The sequence below is a fragment of the Aythya ferina genome, assembly GCF_964211825.1.
Source record: "Aythya ferina genome assembly, chromosome: 14".
NCBI lineage: Eukaryota > Metazoa > Chordata > Aves > Anseriformes > Anatidae > Aythya > Aythya ferina.
In genome coordinates, this window is record NC_140312.1 from 2164473 (window position 1) to 2190125 (window position 25653).

Genomic DNA, 25653 nt, shown 5'->3' on the forward strand with positions numbered 1-25653 from the left:
ACACAAAAAAAAAAACCAAACACCTCAGTTTCTCACCCTTTCTCCTGTCTTCCTGTTCATCTCCCTTTGTGGTGCAAAACCTTTCTTAGTTGTTAAAATTTAAAATATCTGAAGTGTGCAGTTAGCTAGAAACTTAAGACATCTTTTCTGTTTTGGAATAAACTGCTGTTTTTTTTTTTTTTTTTGCATGTTGCTAGCTGTTGTAATGCAGGTGGGTGATTTTTAAACTTTCCACAGCTTTAGCTTTTCTGTGGGTAAAGGTTAGTTTGGCATTTGTCAGCTAAGCAGAAAAGCTCACGTTGCTGCGACAGGAAAAAGAATATGCTACTTGAAGTTTAACATCCTCTGCCATCTCATTTCAAGAACTGTTGCATGTTTTTTATCACTGCTAATTAATCTGAATTATATTGATGAAATGAGATGTTGAATCCTCAGGTTCTGGGCTGAACGACTTACATAAGGCTTTATTAGGACTTGAGTTTGATCTGTATGTGAAAATCTCCCTCTTTTTTCAAGTCGCTGCTTGGTGTTTCTGTAACATTGAATAAACACACAAAAAATAATTGTTAGGCTTAAGTGCCAGGAGGAGGAGAACCTCAGGAGCAGCTGACGCTGATGCTTGCTGTGCTGCTTGCCTGGAAGGGTGCATGAGAAGGGACTCGTCTGAGAACTACAAAATTACACGCTTCCTTAAATGATTTCAGAGACTGTCAGTTATTGATGCAAGGAGTCAGTGTGCTGCTCTTGCAGGATTGTGATTAGTCAACAAATGATGACCTTTTTAGGGTTCTTCTTTGTGTTGATTTATTTCTTATGTTAACAACCACGTGGAGTACGTGTCTGTCTTTGCACATACAGTTTCTTGTTGCAAATCTGGTGGCTTCATCAGATTTAAAAAATATATATTTTGATCACTGTTTGATGGGAAACGTTATAAACTTCATAAAGCAGCAGCATATTCCTAAATCTGATTTTGTCACTTGATTAGGAATATATAAAAGAGTCCTGTTAACACTGCTAGGTGTTTTCCTGGATGACTGAGTGCTAAGTGGCAGGAAACCACCTTTCTGAAACAAAATCTGCTAGCTGTTGGGTTTCAGCAGCCTGCGTTGAAATACCAAGCCTTGCTTTCTAGCCTATAAACTCCTAATTGGAAAGTGTCATAGTCACAGCACTTGGTGTAGCGAAAAGTAATTTGTAACTCAACAGATGACTAAGAAATCAAACCCAGCTGCCTGTTTGACAAGTAAACAAAACAAAGGATGCCTGTATTTTTTTCCATATTCTGTTTTAATCTGTTAAAATAATGTTTATTTCCTGAGCTGTATGGTTTGTTCTGTGCCTGGGTTTAACTCTTACCTATAGGAGTCTGCTAATACGTGTCCACTGGTTCCCACTGATTTTGAAGAGCAGGGTTTATAAGGTAACCGTGTGTTCCAACCTGTTGGAGTATGGGCAGGGTGAGGAGGAGGGTTTTTGAATAAAACGCCTATTTGACAAGAACTTACAATAACATTTCTGCCAGAGTGGGGAAACTGTTTACAAACTTGCCAGCACATTTCCTCTCTGGCATAATACTAATGAATAAATGCAGCATTTTATTTCACTCTCCAGCCTGTTGCTGAATGCTCTTTGACAGATGCTGAATGTGGCTTGATGGACCTTTTGTGAGCCCTGCTTGATCAGAGAGCTTGGTACTTCATGCACAGTCCGCAAGGAGTTTGTGTGGGCTATAATGCTAGTGGTATAATGCTACAGAGTACACAACATGCTGCTGGTTAAGTTTTGAAGCTCCTAATTGCTCAAGCACAGGTGGTTTTCTGCTTTCTGAAGAAAACACAGATCCTATAGGTATTGATGGTTGGTGTTGCTTTATCCCAGCTCAGAATTTTTCCTCTGACAATTAAAAGCAAATACAAGAAATCTTCTGTTTAGGGGGAATTATCTATGCAATCTCCAGTAACTCCTTTAACTGTAGATCTCTGCTCACTAAATATAGTACGGTTAATATTTATAAAAACAAGGATTCACCTTTATCATAAAACATTACCCATTAGTTTGTGACATGAGCTTGCATTGACTTCTTGCATGGAGCTCTCTACTGCTGCTTGTTGGAATGAGTTCTGTAGAAATCCCTGTGGTTGGCCATGAGATAAATATTTGTGTGTGCGGATTCTTCAATATTTTCAATTATTAATACCATATTTGAAGCTTTTTCTCCTATGCGTCTTACTTAAGTGAAAGAGCCCTGATACTCAGTTTAATTGTATATCTTTAGGGTATTTGACATTCAAATAAGTATCTTTTTTTTTTTTTTTTTAATTTTGCTTGAATGACAGCTGACTCAATATTAAAAGTTGATTATCTGGTTAGTTTCTTTGGAGTTATTCTTCAGACTCCTTTACTGTGTTTTTATGGTTCATAGAACTATAGTGTTTCACAACAACACTGGTTGCCTCCTGAATAAGTTTTTAAAAGTTTTTTTTTTTTTTTTTTTTCTTGCAGGAAAATACAGCAAATGTACATTAACAATATGCTTTCTTCTCATTCAAACTGAACAGGTTTATATTTCTGCTTCTATCTTTAAAGTGCATAATGGCATGAATTTCTTCTTACAATATGCATGCAAATGATGCTCAACCTGCTCTCATTAAGCAGGTGAACTGGCCGAGGGCTGGTTTCTGCTCTCAGGGGTTCCCAGTATCTGTGACAGGGTTTTTCCTGCTACTGCATTGCCAGCAATGCCCTGGGGATAAAAGTGAGTTTGGTGAAAGGCTTCCCAAGTGCCTTTCCCAGGACATGAAATAGCACTGCTGCCTGCGGTGATGGCAGCAGCGGCTGTCTACTCGAGGCTGCCTGAGCATCCGCTGCGGTGACGTGGGATCTCTTTGCCCCCATCTATTTTGCTTTCGTCACTCGATGAGCATCCGCATGTTGTAGGTCACCGTGGGTGACGTCCTCGCTGTGGGGTAAAGAGAGGTTGGGATAGAATCACAGAATGGTTTGAGTTGGAAGGCACCTTAAAGATTATCTCATTCTAACCCCCTACTATGGGCAGGGCCACCTCCCACTAGAAGGTGTCTGCCAGCTGCAGTCAACTGGAGAAAAGTCCTGTCAGAGTTAGTGAATTAGATATAACGTGCCATTGGTCTTAATAATGCCTGCTCTTTCTTTTGATTATTTGTTAGTGTGGTTGCATATCTTCTTGGAGATAGGCAGTCTTTGTGCATATGACTGTCTGCAACATAGATAAGAATCCAGACAGTAACCAGGGTCATGCAGCGGGGCATTATCACAGCTATGATGAATATTTAGTCACTCCTACTTCTGAGTCTAGCTCTCAAGCCAATAAATAATGTAACTGTATTTTTTCATTGCAAAAGAAAAAGAAGTAATTCTGATCATCTTTGTTCAGCTCTGTTCCAAACTTCAGTGAACCTACAGCAGGTACACAATAACCTACAGCCAGACTAAAAACAGACGACTTTTTACATTAACAGTTCTAGGAAGAAATGTTTAATGTTAGCTCTGGTGATGTTTAGAAGTTCAATTGCTTTTTTCATCTTGGATCAAATATTGAGAATGTAAAGATAAATATTTGAAACATTTACTATTACAAAATAAAACCTGAGTTACAGTAAATTCTGTGTTTATATTTCTTGCAGTGAGCAAAACCAAATGGGGTTTAACAATTTGATACAAAGTTCTCCCTGACCATCAAACCTGTAAACTTGTATCTTTTAAGAGTTTAAAATCTTTGCACACATTTCTGACAGTTTCTCTTCTCTGATTTTTGAGAAGAATATTTGTATTTCTAAAAATAGTGCATAAAAGATGTAATACACATTTCCATTGAGTTGCGACCACAATATGATTTATTTTTTTCATCCTAGAACAAAATAAATTACTATAAAACTTTTATTAATAATTCCCTTTCTCACACATGCAAACTTACATTTTTTTTTAAACTCTTACAAGAGGACGATGAGGTTTAAGAGATTTATTATAATACTAAGTTTTGAGGACACTATCTTAATACCTCATCATGTAAAATTTTTCCAGGAACCTTGTGGAAGCATTTATCTTCAGAGCAGCCTGTCACCCGAGGACTGCTTGAGTGGCAAGTTTCTTGTTCTGTGATCATTACTTAATGTAATCCTGTCAGAGGCTGTGGTTAGTATAGGGTATCTCACAATTGTGTAGGGGGTTAAGCACGTTTTTATGTGTTGCAGCAAGCCCATTAGGTTCTTTCCCATTACTGATCCTTTCCCTTTTAAATGCTATGGGTGTTTTATAATCTATTTTTAACTGCCAGGTAGATTTGCTGAAATAGTACCTTTTATTGATCTAAACCAACTAATACTGATGTACAGCATGCCCCCAGATGCCTTTTGTTAAGCCTTGATGCAGCATCAGCTACCATCCGTTCACTTGGAACATCAGTAGTTAATTTCTGTGGGGCTGGGGCTAATCTGCAAGTGGCTGAAATCACTTCTGGACCTGTTTTAGAGCTGGGTGATGATTCCAGCTCATTGTTTTTTTAATGTGTTTTTATCCCCTCCCACTTCCTCTTTTTGTCACTTTTTTTGTTGTTGTTCGACAACTTGGGCTTTATTATCTAACGAGTCGGAAAGAAACTTCAATCCTGCCAAAATCCACGAGTCTTGCTGTGTACCCGCTGGGTACCGAACCCCCTGCAGCTGGCAGCTTCTCTGGAGGTGTCGTGCAATGCACGGAGATCATGCAGGTTCCTTCTTCCTGCTCCTTCCTACAATGGAGGGTTTTCTCTCTTCCAGTTTGTCTTACATTTTCGGTGGTGTATGTCATATCCCAGCTCAGTGTGTGCGGGTGCTCCCTGAGCCAGGCCGGTCATGGCCTCTGTGAGAACCTCGCCCCTGTAGCCGCTGCCGGCAGCCCCGCTGCGCTCCTGCCATTTTGTGTTCCTCTTCCTCCAGCGACAAAAAGAAGCTGTGGCCGCAGCTTGCTCACTTCTGTAGCAGCCTGCTCTGGCTTCGTGGTGGCCCACATCTAAATAAAGCTGTCTGCTCGGCTGTGTGTCACTGCTCAGGGCAGGCCTGTGGGGCTATGGCCACGGCATGGGGCTAGGAGGGGACGAGGCCCAGCTTTCTGGGAAGGGGGATCGGTGCTGCTCTGGGGGTGAGGCTGTAAATGATGTCTGAGAGGAGCATCTCTGAGGTGCAGGGACATCAGGGCAGCCTCCTCCCCAGCCCACTGAATCCAGAATCACGTGTGGATTCTGCCGGCTCGTGGTGTCGGCCCTGTTACTGCCCAGGGCTCCTTGTGTGCCCATCACCGGTTGTGGCGGTCATTACAAAAACTCCGGCCCTCGTGAGCCCTGTGTGCAAATGTTTCCTGGTAATTTCCACAGGCCACTGGTGGTTCCCCAACCAGATAACGAGTATCTGTAGGTTTCTGAAGAATAATGACTGATGTGCTATGCACGAAATAAGTAAAAACATACTAAAAGTATTGCCTTTCTGTTAAAATCTGTGTTCTCAAGTTATTTCTTTAAAGAACATATGCAGTATATAAACCCCAATTTATCCGTACTGAGGTGGATTTGTAATTATTCAAAACATATTCAGGAGTTTCCCTGAAGATGTTACAGCCGTGACAACCAGATTATACAGAAACTGTGAATTACAGAAATCACCTCAGTTCTGAGGTGACACATGCAGCTGCGAACAGCACTGAAGAGCGCTGCAAAAATGAAACTAGCTTAGACCGAAACGTTGGAGGGTTTATTTTAGGCAAGCACCTGTATTTTCTCAGGTCTGGCTGGGTTGCTGGCGGTGGTGTGCAGCATGTCTTGCTGTGAGCCAGGATGTTGCAGGACAGACAGACAGCTTTGTGGTTTTCCACACCGAGAGCCTTGCTTCTTGAACAAGATACTTAAAATTGATAGGGAAACTGATCCTGAGCACAGCCCGTCCTCAGGGAAACCTCCCCATGCCTTTGTTTGGGATGGAAGCAGGGAGCTGCTTGGACCTTGCCCTAAGCTGGGGCTGGGATTTGCTGTTGTGCCTGGTTATGTTCCATGGCAGCTTGTGGCTGAAGAATCTTTAAATATATCAATGAATAAAAATAAAATCTAGATATCTTGCAAATTAGCACACACAACAAATAAAACGTAATGTAATTACTGAAGTGCTCTCCACACGGTAATCAGTTATCTGTTTCTTTCTTATCCTTTCACCACATAGACAAATTTACACCATCACAGAAATTAACTTAGTTCCTTGGAAAATGCCTGAGAAAATATTTTATGTAGCATGTTCAGAGAGTTAATCTCTGTTTTGATGGACCCTAAGGGGTTGGGTGGCAGTTCCAAAGTCATTAATTCTTTATAAGCAGCCTGTTATGCAAAATAGATTGAGAATGATGTGCAAGTGTTGTGGCCACTGCTCATAGCTGTGTAATGTCATTCTGGTGCTTAATGGCAGAAAGCAGCGCTATGTACCTGATAAGGCATTGTCAGGGACTTCCAAACCTTTTGTGTGTGAGTTGCAGTGCTGTCAGATCTTTCTTTTTAACATTACTTTATTATTTCAGTGTTTTGAAATGACAAGCGAGTGGTGTCTTGTAGAAACTGATGGGGGAGTAGGCAGCAAGCTGGTAGCCTGCGTGCAGATGGATGGGAGCAGGCACGAATCTTTGTTTCCTGCCGTCCACCTGGGCTGTTTCTGTTCAGTGTGCTGTAATGTAGTAAGCAGCCTGCTTATGCGCTCATTTATAGCCAAGTCAGCCTTTCACTTGCTTGTGGGCTTATGCCTTGGAGAGGAACAGCTTTGTGAAAAGTCATTTTATATTTTATCCTGAAGAGTTGGGAGTTGGAGCTGCTGGGCTGAACATCACGTACACTAAAGGACTCCGTTAAAGCACTGTGATACTGTTGTCTTCATCTTTGTTAAGTTAAAATGTTCTTCTAATTTAGAATATGGAAATTTACGTCAACTTACAAATGTTCTGCGGAAGCTTTCTGGCCCAAAGCTGGGGACTTGAGAATATTCGGAACAATTTTCAGTTAAAATCATCATCAGAAAATGTCGGTCCATAGTGCAAGCATTTGGATACCGTTTTCCTTGAAAAACTTGGCATGCAACCACTGTCTGTATGAGAGAACAGCTAGAAGAATCTGTCTGGTTTTGGCTTAGAACTGACTGCTATTTCTAATGACTCTTAACAGCATTTGTAATTCTGCATTTGATATGTAGAAACTTTTGTTAATGGGGAAATATTTGACAGATGAAATAATTGAAATAGCTGATTAAATGAAGTCTCTGACTAAATGGGTCAATCAGGGTAGCTTTAATTCCTTCTTGGAACTTTGTTCTTGCAAGTCAGAGTTGCCTTCTATTGCTGACTGTTAAAGCTTTTATGTTTTCTTGTTTGTTTGAGGTATTGAAGCCTCAACAAACTAGACCCTTATATTGCTTTTATGATTTTGATTTTGTGCCCTTTAAAATTTGTTTAACAGCAGTGATGAAATGCACGGTGGTTTATCAACTTGCAGTGGAGGTATGTCCTCTGGCCAAGCCCTTGCTGTATCTGCTAAGATCAGTTTCGTGGATTTGGTGAGAATAGCTGGGATTCTGCTGCTGCTTTGTTCTCAGTGGCAGAAGGGAGCCTGAATGATGCTAAGGAAAAATTTCCACAAGCGTAGCCAGCTTTCATGGAATCACAGAATGGCTCGGGTTGGAAGAGACCTTACAGATCACCCAATTCCAACCCCGTAGATGAGGTTGCCCAGGGCCCCGTCCAGCCTGGCCTTGAACACCTCCAGGGATGGGGCACCCACAGCTTCTCTGAGCAGCCTGGTCAGTGCCTCACCACCCTCTGAGTGAAGAATTTCCTCCCAGCCTCTAATCTAAATCTCCCCTCTTTTAGTTTAAAACCATCCCCCCTTGTCCTGTCGTTATCTGACTGAGCTTTCCCTTTGTGAAGGCAATAAATAGGGGCTGAATCATGCCAGGTAGTGAGAAAGCTTGGAAATCACTGTGCTGTGAAGCAATTCGTGTGGTAAAGGGTCTGGGCTGTGCTTCCCCTACATGGTGGGTTTTGGGAGGGCCGGATTGCAGACGGGTCCATGCTTGGTGCTCTGGGGAACACCACGCTGGCCCAGCCCCAGGCCAGGAACCCCGATATTCCCCCTGCCTGGGGTCAGCTGGAGCCCAGGAGCAGCTGGTGATGGAGGCTGCATGCAGAGAGCACCACGCTGCCTCCAGACACAGCGCTGCCCCTGGCTAGAAGTGTCTGTGAGGTGCCGTGCCCGAGATAACATTCACGTCACATGCAATCTGCAGGCCGGGTTCCCTGTCGGCTAAGAAATGAAAGCTGACTGTTTAAAATCAGCCTCATGTAGAGAGAGATCCCCAAATTTCTCTGATAGTGGTAGGAGGAGTCAAACCCTTCCTGCCCTCTCCTGCTCTCAGGCCTTCGGTTTGGTGTTAATCCTCCAGAAAAATGACAGAAAAAACATTGGAAGTGGCGTTTTAATGATTATAACCTCATCTGTGGAGTTAATGCATTGTTCTCAAGGTCATTTAATCAGAAGGCTTTTCCTTATGGGAGAGGTGCTGGTACCTCGTGGTCTGAATCGCCTTAACCAGATCATTTAACTTCAGATGTAGTTTTAGAAATGTGGGAAGAAAAAATGATACTTCATGTTTGATTTCATATCAACTGCAAAACGTAGGTGACTTCCAGGATAAAAACGAGCATATACGTTGGTGGGATTTTCAGTTTCCAAATCTGAAACCCTGTCCGGCGTCCCAGTAAGGTGTCAGCTGAACAAACACGATGTGTTCAGGCCGGTGTTAGGTTTGGGCTCTGATTTCGGTTTTGAGGCTAGATGAAGGGAATGTTTTAATGAGCAAAACTGCAAAAGCGCTTGTGAAGTTTTGGTGCAGGATCTTAGAGATTTTGTGCTTGTGGTATCTCTGGGCGGCTCAGCCCCACAAACCGACCCATCTGCTTTCGGGGTTGGTGTCCACTCGTTCTCACCACCAGGGAATTTTGGGCTGTGTACCTTCCCCAACCTCCCCACCCCCTGCCGAAATGAGGTGTCAGGAAGGAAGGGGGGGTGAGCGTGATATGAATCACCTCTGCTCAAACCCTAGCAAGGAACTTTTTGTTTGAGTCTGTGGCGGAGGGGGCTTCCCCCCTCTCTACGTGCTGGCATTGTCCTCGCTTGCTATGCTGATCATGCCGCCTGGCTCTGCGGAGCCTGCACGAGCAGAGATCTGCAGGGGAGAGCTGTAATTTATAAACATATTTAAGAAAGTATTATAAAACGTATAAATCTGAATTTCTGCAAATAGGAGATGACCTTTCCATGCTTAACACAACAGCTGAAAAAGGATGGCCGGGGTGGTACGACGGCGATGGAGAAATTGAATCCATGGTGCCTTTTTATTGTTCCTTCTGTATTGCTGGCTCTATATTTAGAAGCTTACATCACTTTAGTTATGATGACAGTCTCTCCTCCCGCTCCGCTCCCTCCCTCTCCCCCTCCCTCCTTCCCCTAGGATGGATCGGGTTTTCATACCACTTATGAATCCTACAGATCTTTCAGCAGGATTTTTCTACGGCGTGTTCATAAGTGCTGCTGCGGAAAGTGATGTACAGAAGGAAGCGGTTGCAGCACGTAATGTCACCCTGAAGGAGGAATGGAGCTCGCAGCGCCGCTCTCGCTGCCTCCATTTGTGTAAAAGGGTCAAGAACAGGGTGGAGAGCTGTATTTTTTTTTTTTTTTCATATTAATTTTTTCCTTTAAACAGGAATTCCTGAGAAGCCCTACCGAGGGGCTAACCTTGCCACAAAGTACAGTGATTCATTTAAGATGCTGAAGTTAAATGGTGGGGAAAAATCAGAGAAGCATGCCAGTGACACTAAATCAAGCAAGCTTTGCCAGCATAGCATGGGGACGCATCCAGCTTATGCCGCAGCTGGCACTGCGCACAGAGCTCCCCGCTCGCCATCGCCTGCCTTTCCAGAGAGATTTAAAGTGCTCAAATATATTGGAATAACCTCTTGATGCAGGTGCCACTAATGCCTAAAATATTTCTGCATTAGGCTGCTGTGTTTGGCAATTCCCGCTCGCAAAAACTGTCCCAGAATGAATTATTTTAGCCTGAAACATCTTTGCCTGAGCGTGCAGGGTGACAGATTGCTTTCCAAGCAGCTGGGCTCCCTCCCCAGCCCCCTCCGCGGGCGCTGCTCTCGCCGCTGCCCTCGGAAAGGGGGGGAAGAGGTGGGGGAGCAGACGGGGGGCCTGCTGCTGCTGGGGGACACGTGGGGACCGGGGACGGCGTCCCAGCAAGGCGGCTCGCTCGGAGGACAAAGGGACAGAAGTCAGCAAGGTTTCTGGCACGCCGGCAGCCTGCGCATCCCCAGCCAGCCCAGCGATGGCTCTCGGATCACCGCTCGCCTTCGCCACGGGCTTGTGTGTTGTGCTTGATCAGGGCCAAGTGCCGTTCGAGGGGTGTCTGCTGCTGCCAGCCACGAGCACGTCCTGATTTGTGGGACTTCAGTTTGTGGTCTTTTTAAATGAGAGGGGGCTCTAATCCTGTTTCACCGACCGTGAGTTTGAATTACGGAAGGCCTTCCTGCCCTTCTGAAACCAGCCCCTTTTGCAGTGACTTAGCCTTGTTAGACAATTGGAACATGCAGGTTTATCTAACAGTCGGGAGGATTCAGCTAGTATTATGGGAGGATAAAGGGAATGTGATGCATAGAAACATATGGAGTGATGCTTCAAGCGTGAAAAGAAACCAGTGTTAAGAGACAAAGACCTTGTTTAATTCGGAGACTGCATACCAAAGATTTTTTTCCCTTAAGATTCTCTGAAAACCTGGAATCCTGCTTCAAACGAGAAAGGCGATTTACTGCCTGTGCTTCTGCCTGTTCCTCACAAGCATTTTGACTGCGATCGCCATGGAGCAGGCTTTGTATCTGCTTTTTCCCACCTCCAAGTTCCTTTAGGTCTGAGATTTATCATTTAGCAGCTCCTATGTACATAACCACAGCGCGTCGCGCTGCGGGCGACCGGGGGCTGCGGGGACGCGTGCATTCAAACCCAGAAATTAGTGGGGGGATGCCCCAAAAGCTCCAGCCTGGAATTAGGTCAGGTTTTCCCCGGCGCGGGCGGGCTGGGCTGCGCAGGAGCTGGCTGCATCCCCGGGGACGCAGCCGCCGCGCTCATTGGCGGCGCGGGCAGAGGGATGATGTCATCCTCACTTAAAGGCAAAACTAGAAGGAAATAGAATTTTGTTCCCATTATTGAGCTCGTGTTTACAGTAGTTGTAAAAGATGGCATCCACGCCAAAACCTTTGGTGGATTGAATTTCATGCACAATGCAGTGGGTTTAAAATGCAGCCGGGAGATGAATATCTGCCCGGGTTAGTTCAGGGGGGAGAGTTTGTGTGCTATCGGTGTGCGTGCAGGCAGGGAGAGGTTTCCTTTGGCTGTTTTTTTTCTCTTTTTTTTCCTTGATATAAATTGTGATGGTGGTAACTATAATAATGCAGGTAACGCTGCATGGAAGTATTTGGACATTTCTTGCTACTGAAAATTTGTCAGCGTGGCTTTATATTTGATGCTTAAGATGCTTTTGATTTAGGAAAAAATGTGAATTATTAGGACAGATGCGATACAGTTGTATGTGAGTTGAAGCTGATGGCTGGGCTATTGTTTAGTATCGAAGGAGCAGTAAAGGAAACAGCTATTTACATAGCTGGTGTAATGCCTTTCAGAAGCTAAAGGAATTATCTGAAAATCTTTCAGCTTTTAAAAACAGCCATTGGCTTTGCAAATTTTGCAAGAGCAGAACTGAAGTTCGATTTTTCCTTTATGTTTTGGTATAAATTAAACCCCGTTAGTTTATGAATCCTGGCTGCATCCATCACCGTTTTCGTTGCTGGGCAGTGGTTAGGTGAATTCAGACAGCAGTGCTAATTTTTGTCCTTTAAGGCAGCTCCGGAAGGTGCCAGGGGAGGGGTTTCCCTTGGGCTAAGGCCCAGCTCTGGTCATAACTTGGGTCGTACGCCTGGAAGAATTCAACTGCTGGCTGCCTGCTGAATGCAGCCTTTGGTTTGGGACGGGGTGGGGTGTCCTGGTGCTGGAACTTGGCTTCTGAAGTGTGGGGATCTTCTTCCACGCGTCCGTCTGTTGGAACAGCTTTCTGTGGATCGCCTCCAATGGTCCAACTCAGTATTCAGGAGCAAGCAAACAACACCAGAAAAAGGATTTTTGACCCTTGCTGCCACCAGGCCACTCTCTGAAGACCCTCTTCTGCGTGGAAGGTATGGCCTTCGAGCTCGCATTCAGTTTTGGAGAATTAACCTCGAGCCTGATGCAAACGGGGAATAAGAAGAAGTGGCGATGAAAATTCTTTCCAAAGAGAAGAAAACGGAAACAGTGAGTGCCCCTTCTTGCAGGTGAAGTAAACGATCCTGAGAACTAAATACTGGCTTTGGCAGAGCCAGCACCCTCTGCTCCTGTCCTCTCCCGTCCTCCCCTCCCCTCGCGCAGCAGCAGCAGACATTTGCCTTCTAGGAATTGAAAGCATCGCGGCAGCCCCAGCTCAAAGGTGTGGGATCTCGTAGGTGCTTCCTCGGAGCAGCTCTCCAGCAGGCTGGGCTGCCATCCAAGGCACTGAGCTGCTGACAAATATTTCAGTTTTTAGTGGCAAAAAGAAATGATCAAACTAAATTGAGTACTGCAGAATTAAGGCAGTTCTGTTACAAACGGAATTGGTCTTGATTGGAAGAAAGCAAACCTAACTTTTAACATGTTTCAAGCCCGCTAAAAATTATGAATATTAGAAACATCACCTTTCAAAGAGGAATTTCCTTCTCATCCTAGATAAAGATCTGCTGATGGGTGGATAGGATGAGATAGAAATGTTGAGATTCCTGTATGACATGTATATAAAAGCAGAAATTGTTTGATTATGGGTGTATCTGTGCATGCATGCACACATGTGAGTGTCTGCAGATTTTTTTTCTACCTTTCCTTATTTCTAAATTTGGATGCAAAGATGAGAAATGATTCACCTAAATGCTGTTGAAAGCCTTAATAGATGTATGAGCTTCAGGGTTTTTGAGCTGTTTTAGAGAAAAAAAAATATTCAGGGCTGCAGCATATGCATTTGTAGATCCTAAAACGATATAAAATGTAACGTAGAGCAGGGGTGTTTTGCTGAGCAGTTGCTGTACCGATATGTGTGTTTATATTAGGTCAATAAAGATGCTCTGCTGGCTGCATCTGCAGATACAGTAGCCAATTGATCTAATGCAGTTTCTAAAGGCTTTCTATACAGGTGATGTCATCCTTTTAGCTCGGTTCCCCTCCCACTCTCTTTCCTCCTTATTAGATATTTCATCTTGCTGCGGAGCATCCAATCGATGGGAGCTTCTCCTGAGGGAGCTGCTGAGAAGCAAGCAAAGATAGTAGGAATTAGGACTCCAGCAGTCAGTCTTGCTGTAGCCATGGACGTACTGTTTTGTCGTGCATTACAGAAGTGTTTTAATTGGAAAAGCTAGGCGTGGATTAACCGTAGTATCTGGCTGATGCATTAGAATACTAAGCAACACTGCGGAGTTGTAAACTGCATTAAAAAAAAAGAGGAGGGGGGGTAAAAGAGAAAAGGGTTTGTATTGCAGAGGCTTTTAATACATTCCACAGTGCAAACCTGTTAGAGCATATATCCTGGAGCTACAGTCTGGACACTAATTCAATTTTGCAGTTATGATGGACAAGAGTATAAAGAAGAAACTTTAATATCCAGGGCGTGGGATTCCCGAATTGCCTAGGATGCTGAAGAACCTTTGCAAATTTCGATCTACAATATGAATGTGAAGTTTCCGAAAAGTGAACCTGAAGATAAGCCACTCTTAATGCATTTCAGTGAAGAGAAAAAAGGAATTTGAAGAATTCTTATCTCACCTTTTTATGTATTGTTGCTCTAACCTGCAATTCTAATCCATTTCAGAATTAATTCAATCTTAGCAGCACTTTTTGGGTACGCGCCTCGTGCCTGGGGGAACCTATGGATATTTGTATTTGAAAAGCTAGGAAACATTTTGACTTGAATTTATGTGCTTGTTAAAACTGGAACATTTTTATAGGAATTGCTGCTGCTGCTAACTCACTGCAACACTGAAAACTACTCTGACACAGGAGAAGCTGTAATCGAATTCAGTGTGAAATTCAAGCCTGACAAGTTGCATACTTGTATATTTGCTGCTTTGGTTTATGATTTTTAAAGAGAATCCAGAGAGGATTTTACTAAATATTTTTCGTCTGAGACTTTTATTTGAGAAAGGAAACTTTTTTTTCTCAGCCTAAGAAATGGCTTTTCTCGTTCGATGTTATGCCAACTGCCTGCAACCGTGGGCCTCCAAAGTAAGTACGATTTTGTCTGTGATGCATTTCTCTGAAATGTATTGACAGCCGTGGTGCTGTCTGTGCAAATGCTCACTTCTCCAAAGCCGAGTGCTGCTCGGGTGAAATGCTGGGCTCTGGCTGGGCATGGACTGTTCTGGCAGAATGATTTCTGAACGGGAAGGGGGGACCTTGAAATCTTGAAATTGTTTTATACGCTAAGAGCTTACAGATTAACAGGAAGTATAAAAATGCCATTTTGTTACAAAATGATGTAAAGCTTGCTTTTTAGCCTATTAATATATAAACAAGTATGATGCAAGTATAACATTTTTATGACTGTCTGTCGTTATTGCTAACTTGAAAATATTGATATACAAACCCACCGATGTTCTGATTTTTCAAGCTGTATGAGACTGTACTGCCTGCTTCCTTTGTGCATCGTTATGGAATCGGTTAATTATTTAGCCAAACTATGTAATTACAATTAGCTTTAAAGGACACGAATTATTTTGTCTGTTTGAAGATGCAATATTTTTGTGAAGCTGGGGAGGGAATAGTGTTTCTTTTAAAGAAGGTAATGAAATCTAGAACGTTCGAGCAAACCAACCTACTGAGATAAAAGCCTTTAAATTCAGAATTTATATATAAATATACTGTTTGTCAGACTCCTGCAATTTGGTATGCTTTCTCAGAAAATTACTGGAGTGACTGGTGTTTTATTAAGACTGCTCCCAGTACAATAACCCAAGACACAAGAATTGACTTACAAAGCTGAGGCCAGTCAAATATACCTTTTCTCCTACAGTTTTCGTATTTATGTTGCAGAAGCTCCTGCAGGCTAGAACAAGGGTTGTGCAACTTTCTTGTGTGTTAAAGCCAGCAGTGCTCGAAGGCAGTGGGTTGAGATCATGAGATGCAGCAGTGACTTTGGAGCAAGAAATCTTGCTCTTGACTTCGGTCCCAAAAGTTTGAGGACCCTTCAGTTTTAGGGACCAAGCGACGGGGCAGCCTGGAGAGGCACAAGACAGAAGTCAAGATGGGTGCTTGGAGTCCATGGGCATAAGGGGCTTTCCCTGCTTATTTTTTTTACATTTGACGATGTAAATGGAAGCTCACTGTTTCAGGGCAGAGGGGTGGGAAATGCTGGGATTTAGGGTTTCCAATTGCAGTTGCCACCATTAATATCTGGATAGGGGTCCAGGTTTGTGGCCCATCTCGGCTGTTGTGTGTGTTTCAGCAGCCAAAGCCGAGGGGAGCAGCGGGGACTCAGAAGGCAGAGGGACCTGGTGTGCTTGTGATGGCTCCGAGCCTCAGTGGTCACGTTGGCAGATTTTGGCCTGTTTGTGTCATCGTTTGAGTCTCCAGTGTACGTGTGGGTTCCTTTACTTCCTTCCCAGTCTGTAGACATTAAATATGAAGGGATTGGTTTCCTGAAGCTCGTCTAGCCCGCACCGCCCTTGTGGAGGAGGTCTGGACGTGTAATATTGCTTAAAAACTGGGAATGCTTAGTCACGTTTGTGCTTCAGCTGAGGCTGCTCTTTCAGGAGAGTTTGGGCCTAAGTGAGAAACCACAAGAAAAGAAACCCTGTGGTCAAACAAGGGTTGGTGGAGGGTGGGAAATAACAATAATTGGAAGGGCTTTTGACCCCTGTGTCAGCACTGAGGACAATACCCAGTGGATTGCTGCCATTTCTTCTCGCATTTGCTATTCAAAAATGAAATTCTATAAAACGTGGGAGAGAAAGATGTATGTATGGTTGGTTTTGTTCATTTCTTTTTCTTTCTTTCTTTCTTTCTTTCTTTTGGCTGATGCAAACTTATTAACTGGTTTAGCATCCCAGTCCACGGATAAAAGTTGTTTACCTTTGAAACCAACACAGGAAAACCACTTACTGCCCTGTTCTGCAAAACCATACAAAGCTCCCCAAAATTCCTGCAACCCCCCAAAATAACTTTTAGAACTCATCAGTTCTTGAAGCTCTGCAACTCTGAAAAGTAGTATGCTAGGATTAAACACACTGATTATCTGAGCTATATCTGAGTTCATTCAGTTTAGTTTTTGTCTAAGCTTTTTTCCAGAAATCTGTTTCTGTGATGGGTGCTTTATAATAATACATATTTTAGTAAAATAACTGACTTCAGAAATTCTAAAATATGCAAGCTTGTAACTTTAAACCTGAAAATGTCAAGTAGTTTATAATCCCATTCTGTAGCTGGAACTGTTTCTTGCTGTAGAGCAGTGACCATCTGATCTTCCATTTGTTTTCTCAGTGATTAAATTCCCAACTCCATAGACTTGCATAAGTACCTGTCCCAGATTATTTTTTTAATTGAGTTGCCTTTAAAGTGAGGTATAAGACAGCAGTTTGAAAACGGGCTGTTGACTCAGTTGTAATTGTAGCTGTTCTGAATGTGCCAGTAGCATTACGTCTGTTTAATCAGAGCAAAGTGAAATCACACTCCTTGTGACTAATCTGAAAGGCAAGCTTTGGTGAAGGTGCATAAAGGAGAACACGGGGATCAGTTTTTATGGCTACCCAGAAGTGCAGAACTGCCTTTTGGAGATGGCACCCCTGGGAAGAGGAGCTCTGGGGACATGGGGTCTCCATGCCTGCTAGCGTTGTGTGCCCTGCTGAGAGTGGGGGCTGTGCCTTTTGGCTTCCAAAAGTAAAAGAGGTGCAGTAGACATCTGTCAAATAACCAATGCAGTCTATTCTCATGCAGAACATGCTGCTAAGAGGAGATAAACTGAGACAGAAAACTTTGAGGAGGATCGATTTCTGCAGTGCACCTGAAGGTTGGTTGCTGAGCCATCCAGCCCTGTTGGGCAGAGCCTCGTGGAGGTAAACGGTATTTCTCAGGGCTGTGCTGGTACTTGGAAAGGTGTCCAACAACAATCATTGTCTGCTGCAGGAAGGTGTTGGCTGTTCCTTCTGTTGGTTGTCTGGAGGTACCAAGTGCAGGAGCAGAGCCCCACGTTGGAAGTGCATCGTGAGAAATGTCTCTGCCCTAGGGACCGTGTGCTCCCTGGGGTGATAGGCTGTAGAAGATGAAACGCAGAGATGCAGGCATCCTTTGGCAAAGGTGGTGAATGGGATGAGCAGTGAGGAGTGTGGCAAAGCTGCCCCAGCTGTCAAGCCACTGTGACTTTGGAGGGACATAAAGGAAAGCAGAGGACTGCTTCCACAGACAGCATACTTGCACATGAGGCACTCAGCTTATGCTGAGAGGGATTCCTATGATACAAACACGTTATTTTAATGCAAACAAATTATTTCAAATGCATATCCACAAGATTTTGATTGTCTTTATAATTCTGATCGTAACTTTCTCAGTGGCTGTTGACTATAAGGCACTCTCTGATATGAAACTCTTAAACACAGACCTGTTATGAAGTTGGCATTAAAGAGTTCTAAGCTTAAGGGTTTGGATGTGCAGGGTTCTCCAGCGACAGGAATTTCATGCACAGCCTAAAATTCCCAAGGCTAGAACGCATACATAGCAACCCTATTTGTGTGTCAGGAGGTCTGATGGGGAAAATAGGAAGTGATCAGATAATGTGTCTGTGCAGGATATTTAAGAAGGGATGCTTTTTGAGATAATGTGCTTTTTACAGAAAAGGAGTTTTGACTTAACTTCTCAGCTTCTAAAGTGTTGGATTTTGAAGGGAAACAGTTTCATTTAAGTTCCCAGGTGCACATTAAAATTGTCTAACAACAGTAGACAGCAGCTTATTTTCTCCTTTGTCTGGGTTATCTAGGCTTCCGAGTTCTCTTTTCTCTGTTCAAATAAAATCTGTTAATGCTAAACATAAAAACAAAAGGCAAATTTGCTCCCTAGAAGTTTGCGCTGAGGTTAGAGCAGAAAACTTGAAGTCATTTTGCAGTCCCATTCCTATTTCTGCTGCTGTCTTGCAGGGATGTGATGCAAGCTTTAGTTAACCATAAATAAAAGCAGCCTAACATCATCTTCCGACTTCAAAGGGCATCAGTTTGATCTCTGAGATCCTGAGCTGAAACCTTCACGCAATTAAAGATTATTTTCAGCTCATCAGAAGAAGAACAGAGCTTGGATAGCGGCTCCTTGATTTGATTCGATGTCATCCTCATCTCTGCTAATGCACTCATGTGAAACGTAGCCCTGGTAGCATGAATTTTAAACATTTTCGGTGCAAACAGAGTAACTGACCCTTTGCTTTGTTTTTTTCAGTTGATTTTGACAGCATCTTTCTCTACCTCTTGACCTCGCCTCTCCCCCTGCGCCTCCTCTGTGCCCGCAGCTCCCAGCTCAGCTTTCAGTGGTGCTGAGCCCAAACTGTCACTAGGGTAGGTGGCACCCATGGGTGCTTGTCACCCCGCTGCCCGAGCTCCAGGGCACGGGCACACAGCCTCTGACAGCCCTGTGAGCTCAACTCTTCAATCACTGATGGTTCTCTCACCTCCTAGCTGCTTGGTTTGTACGGTTTGGTCCCATTTTGAGGTTTTTGGAGTTCTGGCCAGCTCCTCAAAACATTTATGGCCTCTCCTTTTCCATATTTCCTGGTCTTTTCCCTCTCCACCCCCTGCAATGGCAGGATCACCTCGTTTTTGTGCTGTAACTGATCTGCAGGAGCACAGCCTCTGGTTACTCATGGTGCAATCTGAGAGCTGAGTGCTCGGAGAGACCTTCGAGGACCTGGGCTAATGCTTGGCCATCCATTACACTTAGATGTTTAGCTTTGCTTTCTAAAACAACTTGCGTGATATTTTAGGTAAAACTTTTTTCGTGCACTTCTTGCTTGACAATTTATGAAGACTAAAAAAAAAAAAAAAAAAGGTTTAATATGAGCAGTGTGGCCACTTACTCTAAAAACTCGAATTTTCTCATACTCCAGTGTACAATAAGTTCGATGTTAAATGCAAGCACACATCTTCCTACTTTCAACAGAAACAGCCTTTTCCTGAAGGATTGTTTTTATCGGAAATTGGCTCTTAATATGCAAACAAACATCTATCTTTTCATTTATTTCCTCCTGGGCTTTGTTTGTTTTAAACCGGCTTTGTTGCAGTGCTGCGTGCAGCCAGAAGCTCACTCGGGACCACCCCGTTGTGCTCCTCTCGCTTCCACGAATGTCTTTCTGTACGAATGCAGGGACGATGGGGACAGAAGGTTGGTGCTCCTTTGTTTTCCAGAGGGGCTGGGGGCCAGGTTAGTGAGGGATGCAGCCCCCAGCTGGAGCTGAATTGGCACATCCATGCCAATGGCACCCAGCCCCGGGGTGCGCGAGGAGGGAGCATCCTCTCACTGGTATTTTATACCAATCAGTGTATATAGGAGTTCATAAATTATTAGGTGAAGACGAAGCTCCATGGAGGTGTGGAGCTCCGTGTGCCCTGCAGAACCATCTCAGGATGCTCCCCAGATGTTGGGGCTTCCATGGCTCTGTCGGGTTCCTCGCACAGCTCATCGCAGTGCTGGCTGCTGCCCCAGCTCCTCTGCAGTAGTTATCCAGCCAACGCTGCTCTTAGTCCTGTGATGAGTTATCAGCGGCAAGAACAAACAGCAGAATTTGAACTCGAGCACTGAAAACGTCTTTTTGAGCTCTTATTGTAACATTTTCATAATACCAGGGCATAATTCTTGGCGTTTTACAAATGTTACATTGTGATTAGGCCAGAAAAGAGTTGCTCTGTATTAATTGGTGGTTGTAAAAACTGCAGCTTGTGTTTACATGTTGGGTGTTCCCAGTATTATGGGGTTTCATCGACGCTTTTTTCATACCAACGAGCATCTTCACAGCCAAAGCCCCCCCTTCTCCAAAGCCGAGATGTTTTTGTGTCAGATGCCGAGCGTTATCGTGAGTTAAAGTGGAGCAGTGATCTATAATTTAAACATATGAAAACCAAATTAAAATTGCATTACGTATGTAGTTTAAGGCAACACCAGAATTTACTTTGAAATTCTGTCCTCACGTCACCTTATTGTTACTAAGGAAACAAAATACTTTTCTACTTCTGAGGATTTTGTTTTCTCCGCACGGGATGTGCCATAAGGACCAAGAAGTTCTTGGCTGCTGGGGGCATAGAGCAGCCTCTAGGGGGTTGTATTTTTTTAGTGTATTTTTTTGGTTTTTTGATTTTCTTTTGTAAGCCTGGGGATGTTTTAGGAAGACTACAAGGAATGCTTTTCAAGGCACTGCAAGGCTGTCGTGAACGGTGTTGGCTTGGTCGCTGTTTCTTTGAGATGCTTCTGGGTAGTGCTTGGAGTGAGTACACACCGCAGCTAATGAGCTGAAACAAGGGCTGAAAAAAATCTGTCATCAAAAAAAAGTGCATCCTGCGTGCGTTTTACAAAGGGGAGCTCGGAAGCTGGGAGAGGCACCATTTTTCTTAGCGTGATGTTATTGAAGGTTGTGGGATTTCAGCTGAACCTGTTGGGCAAATATTTGATCCATCAGCTGGTGATTGGCACCCCCTGAGCTGAGCTCTTGGCCGGGCGGCTGTCACTCATGGACAAGGCTGGATGCTTCGGGAGGTTAACTTCAGGACCGATTATTGCCTTCGTGGAGCCAATAAATAAATAAAAATCAGTGCAGCTCTTTAGAAAATCATTGCTGCTCTTTAGAAATCTAAAGAAATCTGCTTTTGTGCCACTGGCGGAACAGCTGTGGTCTTTGAGGAGATGCTTTTGTTTGCATTAAGTAAGTCGGTGAGTGATGTCAGCATCCGTAATTCAGCCGGGCTCGTCTTGCCCTCAGAGGAGCAACTTTCTCCTCTCCCATTAGCACAGCTCTGCATATGTTTTATGCTTACACATGTCTAAACTGGAGCAGAACTGTGGCTTCTATGCAAAAAGTGAGCGCAGAAACCAGAGTTAACTTATGCAGATAAAGCCCTAGAAAAAAAGGGCTAATGAAAATACTGGAAAATAACTTCAGTGATCGGTTTCTCATGATTTCACTCGTGGGCTATATGAGATTTGTCATACTGGTGATAAGGAAAAAATTGAGTGTGTTTGTTTTTCCCTTCAGATGGAATAAATGGGATGGATGAGAACAAAAGTGGTGTATGGAGAGGTTTGCTTGGCAAGAGGCTGACTGCACATGTGTGTGAGTGAACATCGGTGTTTTTGGGGTAGTCTGGTGTAGAAAGAAAGAACAGCACTAACTAAAGAAATACATTAACTGGTGAAAAATGAGCTAGCTGGTTATTGAATTGCAGGCACCAAGTGAGACCAGCAAAATACCTGGCAATAAAATGCTAGAAAACAAGGTGTGCTACTGATGGTAGAGCTAACAAGGCATCTGAACAGAGAAATCACAGAGGTACCTGTGCCGACAGAGCACAGAAATCCAGAGCAGTGCTCCGGTGCTGGCCAGAGCCAGTCAGCTGCTGCTTCAAAGCTGGTACGGAGCAAGGGAAGCTGAAGGCCAGTTCCAGGGAGTTTTTTCTGCACAGAGCCTATTTCACGTGGTCGAGTCTTTGATCACAAGGTATTTAAAATAACCAGCTTTGGGTTGTGATAACCATGATGTGGGAAGAACCCAACTCATCGCATCAGTGGCTCTTGTCACAGTTTTTCTGCAGTAGTTATTTAGCCAAGGCTGCTCTTAAGTCTTGTTATGCCTTAGCTTTCAGTGGTGAAAACAAATGGCAAACTTCGGTGATGGGGATCCAAAGACTTAACGTGCAAATGGGAATGAAAGTGAAGAAATGTGGGCAGAATATTTCGTTCTAATGGTAACGAAAGACTTTGAATCAAGGACATCAGTGAAAAAAAGGCATGCGAAGGGATGGAAGGAGGCTTTTTTTAACTGGCAGGTCGTAACAGCCTGAACTTTCTGCATCAGCCAAGAAAGGGAAATCGCTGCCCTTGAAGCACTTGGCTGTGATGGAGCTCAAGTGGGAGCATTTCCTAAATCTCAGGGGTTACCAAGTGCGATCACAGTTAATGCCCTAAGGGTGTGTTAATGGGTTCCAACTTAAAACAGTGAAAACCTTTCAATGGAAAATCACAAACGATAACCAAAATAATAAATGTGTGCCTTAAAATTGGGATTGCTAGGCAGCGTAGGGGTGCAGGGCAGAGGTGGGCACAGAAGCACACACAGGGTGATGCGTGCGATGCGGGGCTGCAATGCTTGTCTTGGGCTGTTCGTTGGGAATCAGCCCCCTGTTTCTGGATATTCCTCGTGCTGGCAACGTTTCAGGGAACTTCAGAAAAAGAAAATAAGGTATAAGGTTACTGACAGCCTGTGAAACCAAGGACAGAAGATTTGCTTACGCAGCCTGTAAAAGGACAGCGTGTTCCCTCTGCGTCTGAGGCTGGTGCTTCTCCTGTGTCCAGCCGAGATCGATCCGTGGTGAGCTCAGAGACAGCGACCTCGGAGAACTGGTGAAACACTTTGCTCTCAAGGAGTATCAAATAAAGGGCAAGCTGAAACTTTTGCTTCCTTACTGTCCGTTTTTCTTCCAGTATTTTCCATTTTTAATGGATGCTACACAGCAGGAGAGTTGCACAGACTCTGCTTCCTGCACCAGTTCTTTTCTGGTGGTGAGTCCTTTGGTCAGGATGTTTCTGAACACATTTAATAAACATGCCACTTAACGCAGGATGAAGCATGATGGATGAGGCTTCTTTTACATGTAACAAAAGGTAATTCATAGGTCCTTTGCCCTTCTTTTCAAGGCTATTGTGCCATTTTTTGTATACACCCTTCCAACCTGTGTTTTAAGGTTATTCAAACTATTTCAGGAGATGCTGTTACTTATTTTCAAAACTTGCAGAGCAAACTCACAGAAGCAGCTTTTCAGTAGGAAAGGTACCAGCAAATTGACATCAGCCCCCCAGGAACTGCAGCATGCAGAGCATGGAGCCCTGCGCTGGAGGAGGCTCTCAGTCCCTTCCCTGTAAAGAATGGGGAACAGAGGGACAAAACTCTCACTTCACCCTCTTACGTGTGTTAACTTCTGCCCAATAGTAACTTATGAATTATGTGTCTGCTTTCTCTCTGTATAAACTCTTCAATGACTTTTCTATAGCCCTAATTTTTAGGCAGAGCCCTCCTTGGGAGCACGTAAAGGGAAGTTTATCCTCAGGCTACCATTCATCTTCAGTGCGCTTCTGAAGAGCGGATTGGTGGCCATCTCATAAAAGATCCCATAATTTGCTCTGTTGTACAGGGCATGTGCGGTCTTAAAATCTGCCATACCAAAATTAGCTTTTAATTTAATTCCCGAGTATTCTGTGTGACTTCACTGCTGAGAGTAAATGGTGTTTACGTAGGAAGTGAATGTCACTGCAGACGCACTCCACTCAGGGCTGGAGAAGTGGTCTGCTAGCTTGGGAAATACAGCGTACGTCGGAATTTGTTCTCAATTAATTTCAAAATTACAGACATAAGACTTGAGAAAGTTGGCAGATGACTTGTATAGCCTGTGCGACCATAGGTATGGATATAAATATTAATGTGAAACTAAATTAATTATAAAGACTCATTTAGAGAATGAACGTTAGTTGGAAATCCCTGTTCAAACACAGGCGTCCCAGGAGCGTGGCAGTTTTTGCTTTCCTGCCTTCATCTTTGGCTATCAGACCCCTCAGACTGGATGTCTGGAAAACGAGATACTTTCAAATGTGATGGAGGGAGATGCAGCTCAGTACGGCACTGGGTAGCTGGAAAACGAGGTGGAAATTTGTACGTGTAAAAATTCAGTGTCGTCAAATTGCTGCAAAGCATTTGGTGGCAGTGGGGGAAAAGTACTGTGCCTTTGTAAAGCTGGGGTGGTATTACTTCTGTCAGAACTAATTCTTTTTGTCTTTTCACAAGATAGAGCTGTAACCTCTTAGTTTTGGAAAATCTGGAATTGAATTGGTATGAGGGTTTCAGCTCAGTCATATATTTTTAATTTGTGGTTCTTTTTAGGGTAGTACTTCTCCATTCCTAGAAGTTGAACAAGAAACAGAGAAGCAACATTTTTCTAGGTATAGAACCAGCAATTAAAGCACACTTCTTGCTTTGTAGTTTTTATGTTGAAATTATTATTGTTTTACTTTGGCAAAGTAAGCTCAAGTAAACTTTTCAGGAAGATGCACAAAGTAAAAACTTGGATGTGACAACTACTTAATCGTTTGACAGTGGCCTAATTCTTAATAAAAACTAATTACTGGAGCTGACAGTATTGTACCATAATATGTGCAGTACATACACCCCAGAACAGCCAAAGACTTGTAACATTTTAGGAGGTTTCTATGTGATTCAGCCTTTCTGCTGAGAAGTTTGTTCAAGAAAGATGCAGAAGAGGATGCGTGCCTTGTGTGTGTGCTGCTAAGTGCACAAGGTGTGCTACAGAGTATTGCTGCCATTTAAAGTGCAATTGTAGACATAACTAGTCTGTCACACAAAATAATGCAGGGATTTTTGCAATGTCTGTATATATACACGCATGTTATATGGTCTCAATGGCTCTTCTCCTTCCATTGCTGACAAATGTTGCCTCTTCTGTTAGCTCTTTGTCAGAGTAATACATAGGGCTAAATGAATCTTACAGATGAAAGCCCCAGTTCATACACAGAGCAATGGCATGAAGCATTTCAACTTTGAGATGGGATGGAAATGGGTTGTTTTAATGGTAAGACCAGAATTATCCACTGTCCTGCGATGTACAGAACACTTCGTGTCGTTGATTGTGTAAAAACCTGAAACCAAGTCCAATGAACACGCTGCTTCTCCACGTAGGTTATTTGCCTTCCTGCTCTTGTGTCGTCTGCAGTCAGCAGCTGGTAGATTTTGAGAAGTCTAAGGGATATTTTGGGTGGGGAAAGGAGGTGCCAACACTTTTTTTTTTTTTTTTCCCTAAGGAGTTCCCTGGTAGTGAATGTAATACTGCGAAAGCCTCTCTGTAAAAACACAGCCGGTGAGTCTTTGCTGGGTGGTGCCTGCTGTACAGGAAGGAATATGCAATTTTCTCTAATGTCTGGTGTCTGGTTGGGGTGTGTAGGCGTGATTCCATGTTGTGTGAGGTAGGTGACTCCATTTCTAGCCAAAGCACAGCGTCTCCGGGCCTGGCTGCTGCAACAGCACCGTGGCTCTTGGCTGGGGGCTGTCGGGAACCTCAGCAGTCCTGGGAGGAATCATCACGTACCAAACGAGCCTCTGCCCTCGTCATCAAACGAGGCTGAGGAAGTTGATAATTTGATATTAGATCAAGATGTCCTGCCTTGCCTGTTTAAACATAGGAAGTATACTTTTGGAAGTATGCCTT

At 43.7% G+C, this 25653-nt stretch overlaps 1 protein-coding gene across 6 annotated transcripts in view; it reads left to right on the forward strand.

Annotated features, from left to right (window-relative positions):
- The window catches only part of RAPGEF6 (Rap guanine nucleotide exchange factor 6), a 123403-nt gene that overhangs the window by 43867 nt on the left and 53883 nt on the right, over positions 1–25653 (forward strand). Inside the window, exons 1-2 of one of the 6 annotated variants that reach the window (XM_084535472.1) lie at positions 12068–12459; positions 13770–14428. The exons of the other annotated variants lie outside the window; for them this stretch is intronic. Of the exons in view, the coding sequence (XP_084391598.1) occupies positions 14375–14428 (54 nt within the window). The 5' untranslated portion in view covers positions 12068–12459; positions 13770–14374. Of the gene's footprint in view, positions 1–12067; positions 12460–13769; positions 14429–25653 lie in introns of those variants that run through there. 6 annotated transcript variants of the gene reach the window in all.